Below are 13,609 nucleotides of genomic sequence, written 5' to 3' on the forward strand. Positions count from 1 at the left end.
ATTTCCAGAAATGATGTTGTGGCTTTAGGAGTCTCTGATTGACCAATTGACGCAAGTCAAGGTAATTGGATGTATACATAGTGCAGTATTGTACCGCCTACCTTCAAAGCCTTTTTTCTTGATATCATGGGAAAATCAAAGCTAATTGTATAAGACATCAGAAAAAGAATGGTGGACCTGCACAAGTCCAGTACATCCTTAGAGGCAAATTTAAAATGCCTGAAGCTACCAGAGTTATTCAAGGCATCTGAAGTGGGGGCTGTACCGCACCTGACACGGTACATTGGTAATAACACCTAGAATTTACACTTTACTTTGAGGGTAATAGGAGGGAGATGATATTATTATTATTATTTTTTTTTAGAACTTCTAGAATAAGTATGGCCGATAAAACGATTCTCCAAGTGAGATCATATCATCTTAAACATGCCACTGCAAGATTACCACTGGGAGAACCAAAGTACTCAAGAAAAATTGTTCTAAAAAAATGTCCTACTACATATTGGGATAGGATCTTTAGATGGTAACTAACCAAGTTAGTATTTCTCCTAGAACGCTATGTACCACTGGGCGGGATATATGCATCTCCAGGCATTTTTTAAATGTTAATTGAGATTGGATCTTTTATTATGTGCTTGTTCCACCTATAGACTTATTTTTTTGGATACACACAGACTGCTCTGATGAAACAATTTGAATTGTTTGGCCAGAATGACCATTGGTATGAAGGAAAAAAGGGAGGCGTTCAAGCCAAAGAACACCATCCCAAATGTGAAGCAGAAGTGGGGCAACATCATATTGCGGGCTGATTGCTCATTACAAGGAAAGAACAGTATGTGGAAATTTTGAAGCAACATCTAAAGTAATCTTGGAGCAACATCTAAAGTCATCAGTCAAGGAATTACAGATTGGGCACAAATGGGTCTTACAAAGACAATGACCACAAGCATACTCCCAAAGTTGTGGCTTAGTCAAGAAAATAAATGTAATGATGGGGCCTTCAAAAATCCCTGACCCTCAATCCCAAAGAAAATGTATTAGCAGAAATAAAACTGAGTTTGCAAGCAAGGAGGCCTACAAAACTGACTCCGCTACACCAGTATGCCAGGAAGAATGGGCCAAAATCTCAGCAACCATTTGTGAGAAGCTTGTGGAAGGCAGCCTGAAAAGTTTCACCCAAGTTAAACGGATAAAAGGCAATGAGGTCAAAAAGAACCCATGTGTCTGTAAACTTTTGAGCGACTGGAAATGTCGCAAAAGATTAAATCAATCATTGTTTCTAGTATTAATTTTATATTTCCCATTGTTCAAATACGGTAGGGATCCTAACTGACCTGATAGTGAATTTATACCAGGATTAATTGTTAGGAATGGTCAAATACTAGGCTTCATTAAAGGTGTCTAACAGTACAGGATATACAAAATCAATTTTTAGAATAGAGAAATGTGTTTTTTTAAAACCTGCCTGTATATTTTACTCAGTTTACAAAACAAGCAAAGCCTTTCTTAAGTGCCTAAAAGTAGATTTTTGCTACTCACCGTAAAATCTGTTTCTCGTAGTCTTCATTGGGGGACAAATGAAACCATGGGATAGTTTGGTGTCACATGGAGTCTGACACTATTTATACATCTAGTTGAAAATTGGCACTTTCCCCGCAGAACATACCTTGCCTGCTAGCATAAGGGTCTTCAGTTTAGTGAGAAAGAAGTAGGAAAAGCTCAAAAAAGAATTACAACATACAAGGAAAATAATCAAATTACAACTCAAGAGAAAATCAAAGTAAATGCACACCAGACTGGGCAACCAAGGGTGGTTGCTATGTTTCCAAATGAATACTACGAGAAACAGATTTTATGGTACCAAAAATCTACTTTTCTCATTCGTCTCATTGGGGGACATAGAAACCTTGGGACATCCCAAAGCTGTCTCTGGGATGGCAATGAAAAACCAAATATTATACTGTTACCACAGAGGTTTTTCACTCTTGCTCAAGCTGCCGCCTGAGCAATAGTGGACTCTGTAAAAGCTAGAAAAGATTTGCACTGATACCCTGCCTTATATAATTGCAGAACTGATGTCTGAAGAAGAACACCCCAGGAAACTCTTACACTCCACGCAGAGTGCTCCCTAACCCTGAATGGAGGAGCATTGGCATCTGCCCTACAAGCCTTGCTAATGGTTGATCTGATTCCGCGAGCAATGATCATCCTAGAGGCAGTAGAACCTCTGCCAAAGCATACCGGGATGACCACAAGACATCCGAACAGAGCTCTGAGAGACAGGTACAGATGCACAGCTCTGACTTTGTCTGATTCTCTGAGAGCCTCTCAGGAAGATGAGAGGTAAAGTATCTAAAAGGAAGGAAAGCAATCTTCTTATTAAAGTGAAAAGGTGCAGAATCCCGCTAAGGCGAAAGGAGGGAGCCAAATGCCAGACTACTGTCCCAGAGATGAACACTAGGAAAGAGGAAACCACTAGAAAGCCAAAATAGAGGGTTCTCTCCAATCAGCGATAAGGGGAAGACCAAAGGGCGACAGGCCCCACTAGAGATTTCCCGGATCCCGTGGAATCACACGGTGGCCACAAGTTTGCCCTGCTTGGACAGAGACTCCTGACCCATGGCCTACAAGTAATATTCTGCTCGACCAAGAAATCCAAGGTAGGAACCTAGCTCTTGCGAGTCTGTCCTAGCTCAATAGGAAGGAGTTCTGAAACATGCGTAGGGGTGGAGGGACGCCTGACGGCCACTTTCCATGCTGCAGTCATCTACTAACCACACATAGGTAGCCATCTAACCTACAACTAATGTCTATTTCTTTGTGTGCTCTATTTAACATTTAGTGTGCTCAGCAGACTTTTTATACATATAGTCATCTTACATACCTGCATTCAACCACTGCTTTAGGTGACACTACTTAGTGAGTATTGAGCTTCAATAGCCATTTCACTCATCTTCCTTCTGATATTATAACCTTATATTTAATATTGGCACCTTTTTTTTTAGGTATGTATCCTTATTTGACATGTATTTTTCCTGCTGGTATTCTGCACTATCACTTTAGCATGCAATTTATTTCTAGCTGCATTTGTATTCAATCTCCATGGTCTATTATATACGGCTACCTAAGATGTGGTGTACTTGATATTTGCAGATATCTTATGCACGTCATATTTGTATTTTTCTGCATACTTTTCTATTACTTGGCCTATGGTCAGGCCAATTCCTCACATGAGAGGCACAGATTTTAATATTTTTTCTGTGTTTTTATTCTGTCATTAATAAAATTTATATTTTATTACATACTTCTGTGGTCACACGGTTCTTTCCACTTTCCTTGATTGGGACACTTGGAAGGCTGATTTTGATTTTCTATTGTTCTATAATGGTGTGAACTTGCCCCTTTTGGACCAAAACCTGTTGATTTACTTAGCTCAATATAGGCATGCAAAAATTTAAAAAGGAGGGTATTGCCATACAAATGCTACCCCATAGGTTTTCACCTATGAAACAGATGCTAAATAAATAGCAGAAAAGTGATCCTTAACCCCCTTTACACCAAGCCTGTTTTCACCTTCCTGACCGGGCCAATTTTTACAATTCTGACCACTGTCACTTTATGAGGTAATAACTCTGGAACGCTTCAATGGATCCCGCTGATTCTGAGACTGTTTTTTTCATGACATATTGTACTTCATGATAGTGGTAGCATTTGTTCGGTATGACTTGCGCTTATTTGTGACAAAAACAGAAATTTGGCAAAAATTTCGCAATTTTCAAACTTTTAATTTTTGTGCCTTTAAACCAGAGAGTTATGTCACATAAAATAGTTGATAAATAACATTTCCCACATGTCTACTTTAAATCAGCACTATTTGAAACATAATTTTTTTTTTGTTAGGAAGTTAGAAGGGTTTAAAAGTTGACCAGCGATTTCTCATTTTTCCAACAAAATTTACAAAACCATTTTTTAGGGACCACATCACATTTGAAGTGACATTGAGGGGCCATACAAATCATACAAAGTGATTTTCTGAATTTTTTTTAAGATTCTGTCTCTCACATTTGAAGAGTACCTACGATAAAAATTACAGACCTCATTCTTTGTAGGTGGGAAAACGTCCAAAAATCAGCAATGTATCAAATACTTATTTTCCCCACTGTATGTATGGATGTATGTATGTATTCATACACACACACATTTTTTTTTATAAAAAAAAAATATATACTTATTTTTACATTTTTTTTTACTTGGTCCCTTTATGGGACTTTCGCTTTCAGCAGTCTGATCCCTGAGTCATAATGCACTGCAATGCCCCAGCATTGCTTGCAATGCATTAGAATTGTCAGTCTGCTCTCATACAAACTTGTTAGATCATGCACGTACTTGGTATCTTCAAAATCGTGAAGGGGTTAAGGCCCTTTTTCCCCTAACCTTAGACAGACTGATTAAATTTGAAAGGCCCAGAGGCTTCCAAACTGTGGACCAATCATAAATTAAATGACCAAAAAATTGGGAAGAAGAAGACAGCTGGTGTCTGGGGGCATGTGACACGATGAACAGGGGTTCTGGACTCAAACTGCAGGATCCTAAGCAGAATCAGCTTTCAAAATAATCAGACCAAGCTGGGTAAAGAGAATCCTGCCCTACTAAGGAAAGACCAAGATTCCTCTGGAATGTGGAAGACCCAGACATCTGCCCTGACCCATCACCTACTGGGGGAAGCTCTAGTGTAGGTCGTAGGCTACATGGGAGACCCTGAAAGGCGTAAAATCTCCACACACCCTGAGGATTCAGGCAACATATCAGAAATTGATAGTCTGGAAAACCTGCATTAACACCAAAATGAGACGAATTTGGTCAGGGCTCCCTTAGGAGGTGACAGGATGGAAGCACTCCCAGCTCTCCAACCTAAGCATCAAGAACTGTAGGGAAACCGGACTAGGATAAGGTGGAGACAGACAGTATAAAGGATAAAATCAAGTATTGAACTAATCGCCTCAAAAGAAAGGCCAATAGTCACACAATACTACTAAAAAAAGTACTGCCCTACTCAGGAACCATTAACCGTGATGCATCTGATCGACGGTCTCATATTGACTGAAGATGACTAAATGAGTGTAAGGCATCTGCATCACATACTGCCAAGCAAAAAAGATTTGCTGGGCAAGTAAGTAACCCCTGTCTCTAGAATTAGAGGAAATGTTCCTATTAAAGGGAATCCTTGTTCTTCAGTGGAATAGCCTAAGCAGGGCTACCTGGATTGCTTAAGGGATGCACTAAGATGAGAGGTTTCTTTTTGAGACAAAAACACTGGCTGGAAGTTGAAAAAGTGCACAGAAGTCCTGCAACTTTGCCAAATAAAAAGGTCTTCGTCGATAGGTGGGTCTGGCCTAGGACGACATCAGAGATCTGTTTGTTCACCTGACATACCAATGGGTCTGAATTAGCTGGACTGACTCACCTAGGACGAAGTCAAGTTGCCCACTAATCCATGTGTGCAAGCTGACCTACCAAGCAGTATCCGCTAGACAGTGACTCGCCCTGGATAGTGGTCCTGGTGCCAACTGGATTGCCTTCGTGATCAGCTGAACAAAAAAGTCCTTACTTGTGGTAATGGCCTGCTGAGAAAAAATAAATGGTCAGAACAATGCTTGTGTAATCTGCAAAACTAACAGTCTCCGTTCACCTGACTGACTCCTCTCTGAAGAGGCATCTGTCCTGGGAAGTGGTCAGGGTCCCCTTAGCGCCGGTTACATGCTACCCTGAACTGATTAGTCTGAGTTCGATGGACTAACTCATCAAGGAACGAGATCAGTGTTCTGCCAGTCTGCTACTGTGATCCACTCTGCAAGGGATCTTGCTTGGTTCAACCAACTAAGGTAAGTGGAAAGAGCCTCGCCTGGTCTGCTTTCAATGACATGTGGCTCACTTGTGCGATATGACCTAAAAATGAGAAGACACTGGTTAAAAGATCGAACTCGCTGAGTACAGTCAGGTTCACTTGCGCGGTCATGTCCTTGCTGAGAAGCTCTGCCAGATAACTGACCCCACTGGAAGAGAGTGGATATGAGCGATCTAAGGGGCCCAAACTGGAACTACCCCTAAGGGAGAGCAGATCATAGCTGCCCTCACCATACGTACTGCTCAGAAGGCTCAGGTGTAGACAAACAGGAGCATTGTCAGGATACTGTCAGACTTACCTGAACAATACATCCCTCTGAGCGCAATCTATTTGTTGATCTGACCAACTCCTCCACCAAAGAAGTCCTTGCTGAGGGTTCAGAGCCACTGAGAGAGGTGGTTGGAGCACCTATAGATTGCTAAACATGTGGTGCGCTCAACCGCTCAACAGATAGAAATCCCCATGGGCCTGACTCACCCAGGAAGGAGGTAGAGTGCTAGCAGGACCACTCCTGTGACGCACCACCTTACCTGCTGTGGGAGGTGGTCCACCTAGTGTCCCAGTTACAGGATCACCTGTGGAAACTGCACGGCTGTGAGGGCTCATCTGGAATATTTTACTCGCTCTAGACAGTGGTCCATATAATCTTTGCTTCAACCGGTGGGTCTTGACTCACCTGGTTAAAACCTTAGCTGGCGGGTGTGTTCTACTCCGGCTGATAGATCGAATAGAATCTAGGTTGCAGGGTTCTCTGCTAGCTTCACCCGGCTGTACAGCCTCAGTTGGTTGGTCTGACTCTTTGGGAGCGTTCAGCGTACCAAAAACCAGGAGGAGACTGTTAGATGCCTCACGACCGCAGACCAGGAATATATCACCCTGGCAACCTTGGTGCCCGCTGTGACAAGGCTACAGTGAATCTAAGAGTGGAGTGTGCAACTGACAAATAAAGTGCAGATGGTGTAACAAGTGTAAATCGCAACAGACTGAACGACTGAGAACCTGCGCCTACCTTGGGGTAACCACGGCAGTCTGGAGAACACAATTCCTCCCAAGACTGGCCCAGATAAATACGACTGAACTGCCAGGACACCACTAGTGTTGGTTGCCTGACTGACCAACCGCTTGCTTGGTCCTGAAGAATGACTTCCCATAACTGCGGGCATTGGTATGAGATGAAGCAGTGAGCAGAGACTGGGCAGTGACCATAGTACCCAAGGTCTAGGGTAGAAAGGAGCTGGGGGCCCATGCAGGGGCACATTCTCATACCAAGGTCACGGGAATGCCTTGGGCAGCAATCAGAAAAGGACTAGGGAGGTACCAGCAGTGCAATACGCTAAGGCCTGGCTAGAGGGAAACCCGATCTTCCAACACATGCAGGAAGGTAACTATATGTTGATAGAAGAGAGGAGCTGCGGGGACACTGCATGTTGGATTGCCCAACAACAGCCTACCTGGTCCAAGGGTCGCTAAGGTCAGAGATCTCTATGGTGCCCAACAAAATTGTGACAGAGGGTACCTAGGCCGGCCAGTGTGTTGAGTCGTGCTGGAGCAATTGTAGAAGACCAACCTGGCTGAATACCCAGGGAAAATGGAGCCCAAACCACAGGAAGAGAAAGGGGCGTGGCCTCCATGACAGGAACATGGTGTGGCTCACTCTAATTGGTCAGAGGGTGGGCATATTTTGACCCACTGATTGGCCAGATGGGAGGGTCTCACCAGCAAACTGTATAAAAACTGAACCTGCTGATTGGCTGTCGAATGGATGACCAAAGGACCCACAGACTGACCAGCAGGTGAGGCTTCCAGGCGACCGACTGGCTTGGGGTGTGAGAGCAGTGAACGAGTTGATCATAAACTTTGATCTAGTGTGTGACTAGTGCAAGATTACACCCAATTTTGATATATAGGGTGTCTATGTGCATAGTGCCCCTAGCTTGAGCTTTCCCAGGCTAAGGGATTAAACACCTAACGTGGCAAACGCACATCACCCCATACAGGACCTCTCCCAAAAAGCCGTAAGCACCCTAGATGGCAGGGAAAGGTGACCACACAACTCCCTTGCACTCTCAAGAAGAAAGAAAAAGAGGGAGTAGGGAAAAGGGCTCACGACAGGGTTATAGTTACCGGTCTTGAAGATCTAGAACCCTTTATCTTCTGCTCCATGCACACGCACCCTATGTGGGGCAGTGGGAAAGGGCTCATTGGCTTATGGAACCTCTGCCCCAGTACCTGACTAACGAATGTGTTAAGGTACATTTGTCCGGTCACACCAACATGAGAGGATACGGACTGAACAATTACAGCCTGTACTCTCTGTCGCTACGTGTGTGAAACAGAGTGCACAGAGTGCTCTGTTACCCTAGAACATCCATCTGAAACATAAAAAAGAAAATTGGCTAACCGCTAACTTAAGACAGGTCTGAGACAGACCTGGACTCCCGACTGACACTACATTAAACTGAAGAGCCTGATACTTGCAGGCGAGGTATAGTATGCAGGGGAGGAGCCAATTTTCAATTAGATGTACTAATAGCGTCAGCCTCCAGATGGCAGCAGACTATCCCATGGTTCCATGTTTTCTGTGGCCCCCAATGACGAACGAGAAAACGTTTCTCAGAGGAAGCATTTATGACATATTAAGGATAAGATATATCTGACATGTTACTCATGTAACTCACAGATCCCGTAGGCCATTTGGTCACTGTAGCGCTCCAGGTCAATTTCAATGCTTTTTTTGAAGAACTGCAGCTTGGCTTCCAATTGCTGAGAGGCAGACACCATTGTATTTTTCATCTTCGTTAGATTGGTATTATACCGCAGCAAACTAAGCCTAAAACACAAGCAATGTTTCAGAAAACAATTTAGTCTAGCATATCCATTAAACAATCAGGACTACAGAACTTACATGGCTGCCCTTTGGCCTTGAAATAGACGGCTGTAGTCCTCCTTCAAGCCGGACACATAATGGACAGCTTCGGCCCACACCTTACGAAGGTGCAGTATGGGAAGCTGAGCTTTGCTATCCTGCACTGTGTAGAAGTAAGAAAAGCATATGAATGAACTAAGCTACTCAAAGGGGTCGGCTACGTTATTGGTAACTTCTACGTGTCTTTTTTCCCTATTAATTCCTTTTCGTTATCATTATTAAATACCTTTAAGACTAAAAAAAGAAAAAAGGATATGCTATAAACCAACAAAAGATAGACAGATTTTCCTTTACAAGTGTGAATAATTCCGGTAACAGAATTAGGGAAACCGTCATTCTCCAAATGGAGAGATTGGCCTTATAGACAATATTATCACACTGATTATAAAGACACGGACTCATGTTAATATGAATAGGTCAGGTAACAGTTGATAAAACCATCCCTTTAATATTACCGTGGCTTTGAAGGAGATTAACCTAATTTTCCATAGATCCCATTCTATATTACTGGCCACTTAGTCATCACTTTCGCCTTGTGACATGGTCTCCATCATGCAGGAAAAAGCATCACCACAAAAGCCCCCACACATGAATGGTCTCATGAGGCTTTACCAGTGGCATGACACAAGACTGATGGTAGCACTCACCTTTTTTCCTCCAGACGGTCATTGTTCCAGGTGTTCCAAACAATCTAAGGGTTCTCTATTAGAGAAGATAACTTTATCCCTGTCTTTCTCATTCCAATCCCTGTACTTCCTGCAAAATAATTTTCTCTGATTAAGCCCCTACAGACTGTTTGGGACAACTGGAAGAACGACTATCGGGGAAAAAAAAATAGAGCTCTACCATGAGTCCCTGTGTCCAACAGTAAAGCACCCAGAGACCATTCAAAAATAGGGGCTTTTAATCCATGGGAGTGGGGGAGGAATGGTTCACTCACAATTTTGCCTAAGGACACTGCCATGAATAAAGAATATCTAAACATCCTCCAAGAAACAATTCTCCCAAAGGAGCAATGTAGTGATGAAGCTTTTCCAGCATGATGGAGACCGTGTCACAAGGCGTAAGTGATGATAAAGTGCCTCAGGGGACAACATTTTGAGATTTTGGGTCCAAGGCCAGGAAACTCCAGAGATCTCAATCCAATTGAGAATCTGTGGTGACTCTTCAAAAAGCAGATGGCCAAAAAGCCAAAGAAATTGTGATAAACTCCAAGCATTAATGAGAGAAGAATGGGCTGTCAACAGGCAGGATTTGGCCCAGAAGCTGATATCCAGCTGCCAAGGAAGTAGCAAGTAGAAATAGTTCAAGTCCTCTTCTGCTCTGAAGAAGCAATTTGCATATTTTAATTTCCCAGAGGAGCATTGCATGGCCTATAAGCCTCCTTACCCCAACATGTCATTCTCCACAACAAGTAACATTATCTCTTAGCCCCTTCATGACAGGGCGATTTTCCGTTGTCGCTTTTTCCTCCCCTTCTTACAAGAACCATAACTTCTAATTTTTCCATCTACATAGCCGTATGAAGGCTTGTTTTTGCGTCACACGTTCTTTTGAATTAAACCATTCATTTTTATCATGTGATGCACTGGAAATCAAGGAAAAAATTTCAAGCGCGTTGCAATTGCAAATTTTTTTTTTTTTTTTTTTTTAGTTACCATGTTCCCTATATGATAAAACTAACCTGCCAATATCATTCTCCAGGTCAGTACGATTATGCAGATACTAAGCATATATATATTTTTCATGTGGTGAAAAATTTTTTTTTTGCTTATGTCGCCATTTTCTGAGACCTGTGACGTTTTAAAGAGGTTGTTCACTACTTTAGCATTGATAACCTATAATTAAGATAGGTCATCAATGTCTGATCGGTCGGGGTCGATTGATTTGAATAGGAGGTGGATGTGCACTACCCTGCCGCGCCAACTATTAGAAGACGGACAGCTCCGCAAGTGGGTACGTTTGGCCGGCGATCACCGCCAGACCCTGAACGATCCGACATTGCTGACCTATCCTAAAGTGATTTGAAGTTTTTGTTTTGTTTTTCAAATATTTTTAAAAACATTTTTTTTTTAAATTTCTTACTGTATTTCTTACTTCCCTTAACCCCTTTACCCCCGAGGATGGTTTGCACATTAATCACCAGGCCAATTTTTACAATTCTGACCACTGTCACTTTATGAGGTAATTACTCTGGAATGCTTTAACGGATCCCCCTGATTCTGAGATTGTTTTTTCGTGACATATTGTACTTCATGATTGTGGTAAAATTTCTTTGATATCACTTGCGTTTATTGGTGAAAAAAACTGAAATTTGGTGAAAATTTTGAAAATTTCAAAATTTTAATTTTTATGCCCTTAAATCAGAGAGATATGTCACACAAAATAGTCAATAAATAACATTTCCCACATGTCTGCTTTACATCAGCACAATTTTGGAACCACATTTTTTTTTTTTTTTTTTATTATTAGGGAGCTATAAGGGTTCATTTTTCCAACAAAATTTACAAAACCATTTTTTTAGGGACCACATCATATTTGAAGTCACTTTGAGGGGTCTTTATGACAGGAAATACCCAAAAGTGACACCATTCTAAAAACTGCACCCCTCAAGGTGCTCAAAACCACATTCAAGAAGTTTATTAACCCTTCAGGTGCTTCACAGGAATTTTTGGAATGTGTAAGAAAAAAATGAACATTTAACTTTTTTCACAAAAACGTTACTTTAGACCCAATTTTTTTTTATTTTCGCAGGGGTAACAGGAAAAATTGCACCATGCCGTTTGTTGTGCAATTTATCCTGAGCAAGCAGATACCCCATATGTGGGGGAAAACCACTGTTTGGGCGAATGGCAGGGTTCAGAAGGGAAGGAGTGCCATTTGACTTTTTGATTGTAAAATTTGCTTGAATAATTAGCGGATGCCATGTTGCGTTTGGGGAGCCCCTGATGTGCCTAAACAGTGGAAACCCCCCACAAGTGACACCATTTTGGAAACTAGACCGCTCAGGGAACTTAGCTAGATGTGTGGTGAGCACCCTGAACCCCAAGTGTTTTACAGACGTTTATAACATGGAGCCGTGAAAATAAAAAAATCTAACTTTTTCCACAAAAATTATGTTTTAGCCCCAATTTTTTTATTTTCACAAGGGTAAGAGGAGAAAATGGACCCCAAAAACTTCTGTGCAATTTCTTCTGAGTACGTCAATATCTCATATGTGGGGAAAATACACTGTTTGGGCGGCGACAGGCTTCAGAAGGGAAGGAGCACTGTGTGACTTTTTGAACGCAAAATTGGCTGGAATCGAGAGCGCACGCCATGTCGCGTTTGGAGAGCCCCTAATGTGCCTAAATAGTGGAAACCCCGCATAAGTGACCCCATTTTGGAAACTACACCCTTCAAGGATTTTATCAAGTGAACATTTTGGACCCAGAGGTACGACACAAAATTTGATAACATTAGGTCATCATATTGAATAAGTTGTCATTAGTCTTGAGCGCAAGTGCTCGCTACTTGAGTTTGCATCAGGTACTCAGGTATACACCATGTATCGTGGGTGCTCGAGTGACATGCTCGAGTCCCCGCCCGCATGTTTCACGGTTGTTAGACACCCAAAAAAAAACATGCGGGGATCGCTCGTGCATGGCAGGCAATCCCCGCGAGGTTTTTTTTTGGCTGCGAAGCATATGGGGTGGAGACTCGAGCATGTCACTCGAGCACCCGCGATACTCAAGCACCCGATGCAAACTCAAGTAGCGAGCACTTGCGCTCAACACTAGTCGCCATATCGACATCTTTTTTTCTTTTTTACTTTTGAAAAAAATCCTAACCCCAACCCTAGCCCAACCCTAACCCTAGCCCAACCCTAACCCTAGCCCAACCCTAACCCTAGCCCAACCCTAACCCTAGCACAACCCTAACCCTAGCACAACCCTAACCCTAGCACAACCCTAAACCTAGCACAACCCTAACCCTAGCACAACCCTAACCCTAGCGTTTATTTTTTACGCCGTTCCTCATGCGGTATAAGTGATTAGACTACTTTATTCTTCGGGTCGGTGTGATTACAGTGATACCAGAATCATATCGGGTTTTTGTGATTGACAGCTGTCACACACTAAAAGACACATTTTTTTGTAAAATCTAGTTTTTGCATCGCCATATTTTGAGAGCTATAATTTTTCCACATTTTAGCCGACAGTCATGTGACGGCTTGTTTTTTGCGGGATGAGTTGACGTTTTTATTGGTGCCATTTTCATGAACATGACATTTTTTGATCGCTTTCTATTCCGATTTTTGGGAGGCAGAATAAACAAAAACCAACAATTCAGGAATTGTTTTTTTTTTTCATATTTTTTTATGCTGTTCCACGTGTGGTAAAATTTATAAGGCAGCTTTATTTTTTGGGTCAGTATGTTTACAGCGGTACCACATTTATATAGTTTTTCTATGTTTTCGAGCTTTTACACAATAAAAGCCATTTTATAGAAAAAAATATTTTTTTGCATTACTTTATTTTATTATTTTCGGCTGATGGAGCTGTATGGCGGCTTGTATTTTGCGGGACAAGATGACGTTTTCAGCGGTACCATTTTTATTTATATTCGACTTTTTGATCGCGTGTTATTCCATTTTGTGTTAGGCGGTATGATGATAAAGCATTGTTTTTTGCTTCGCTTTTTTTTTAATTTTTTTTACCATGTTCACTAAAAGGGGTTAACTAGTGGGAAAGTTTTATAGGTCAGGTCGTTCTGGACGCGGCAATACCAAATATGTG

General features: G+C 42.0%; 1 protein-coding gene across 1 annotated transcript in view; it reads right to left on the minus strand.

Moving 5' to 3' along the window:
• The window catches only part of CHUK (component of inhibitor of nuclear factor kappa B kinase complex), an 85,987-nt gene that overhangs the window by 23,910 nt on the left and 48,468 nt on the right, over positions 1 to 13,609 (minus strand). The window contains exons 12-13 of the mRNA XM_073686081.1: positions 8,811 to 8,934; positions 8,584 to 8,735 (exon numbers count right to left, since the gene is read on the minus strand). Of these exons, the coding sequence (XP_073542182.1) occupies positions 8,584 to 8,735; positions 8,811 to 8,934 (276 nt within the window). The remainder of the gene's footprint in view (positions 1 to 8,583; positions 8,736 to 8,810; positions 8,935 to 13,609) is intronic.

The sequence above is a fragment of the Phyllobates terribilis genome, unplaced genomic scaffold, assembly GCF_046119375.1.
Source record: "Phyllobates terribilis strain yellow unplaced genomic scaffold, ASM4611937v1 Scaffold_5__5_contigs__length_657084704, whole genome shotgun sequence".
Lineage (NCBI taxonomy): Eukaryota > Metazoa > Chordata > Amphibia > Anura > Dendrobatidae > Phyllobates > Phyllobates terribilis.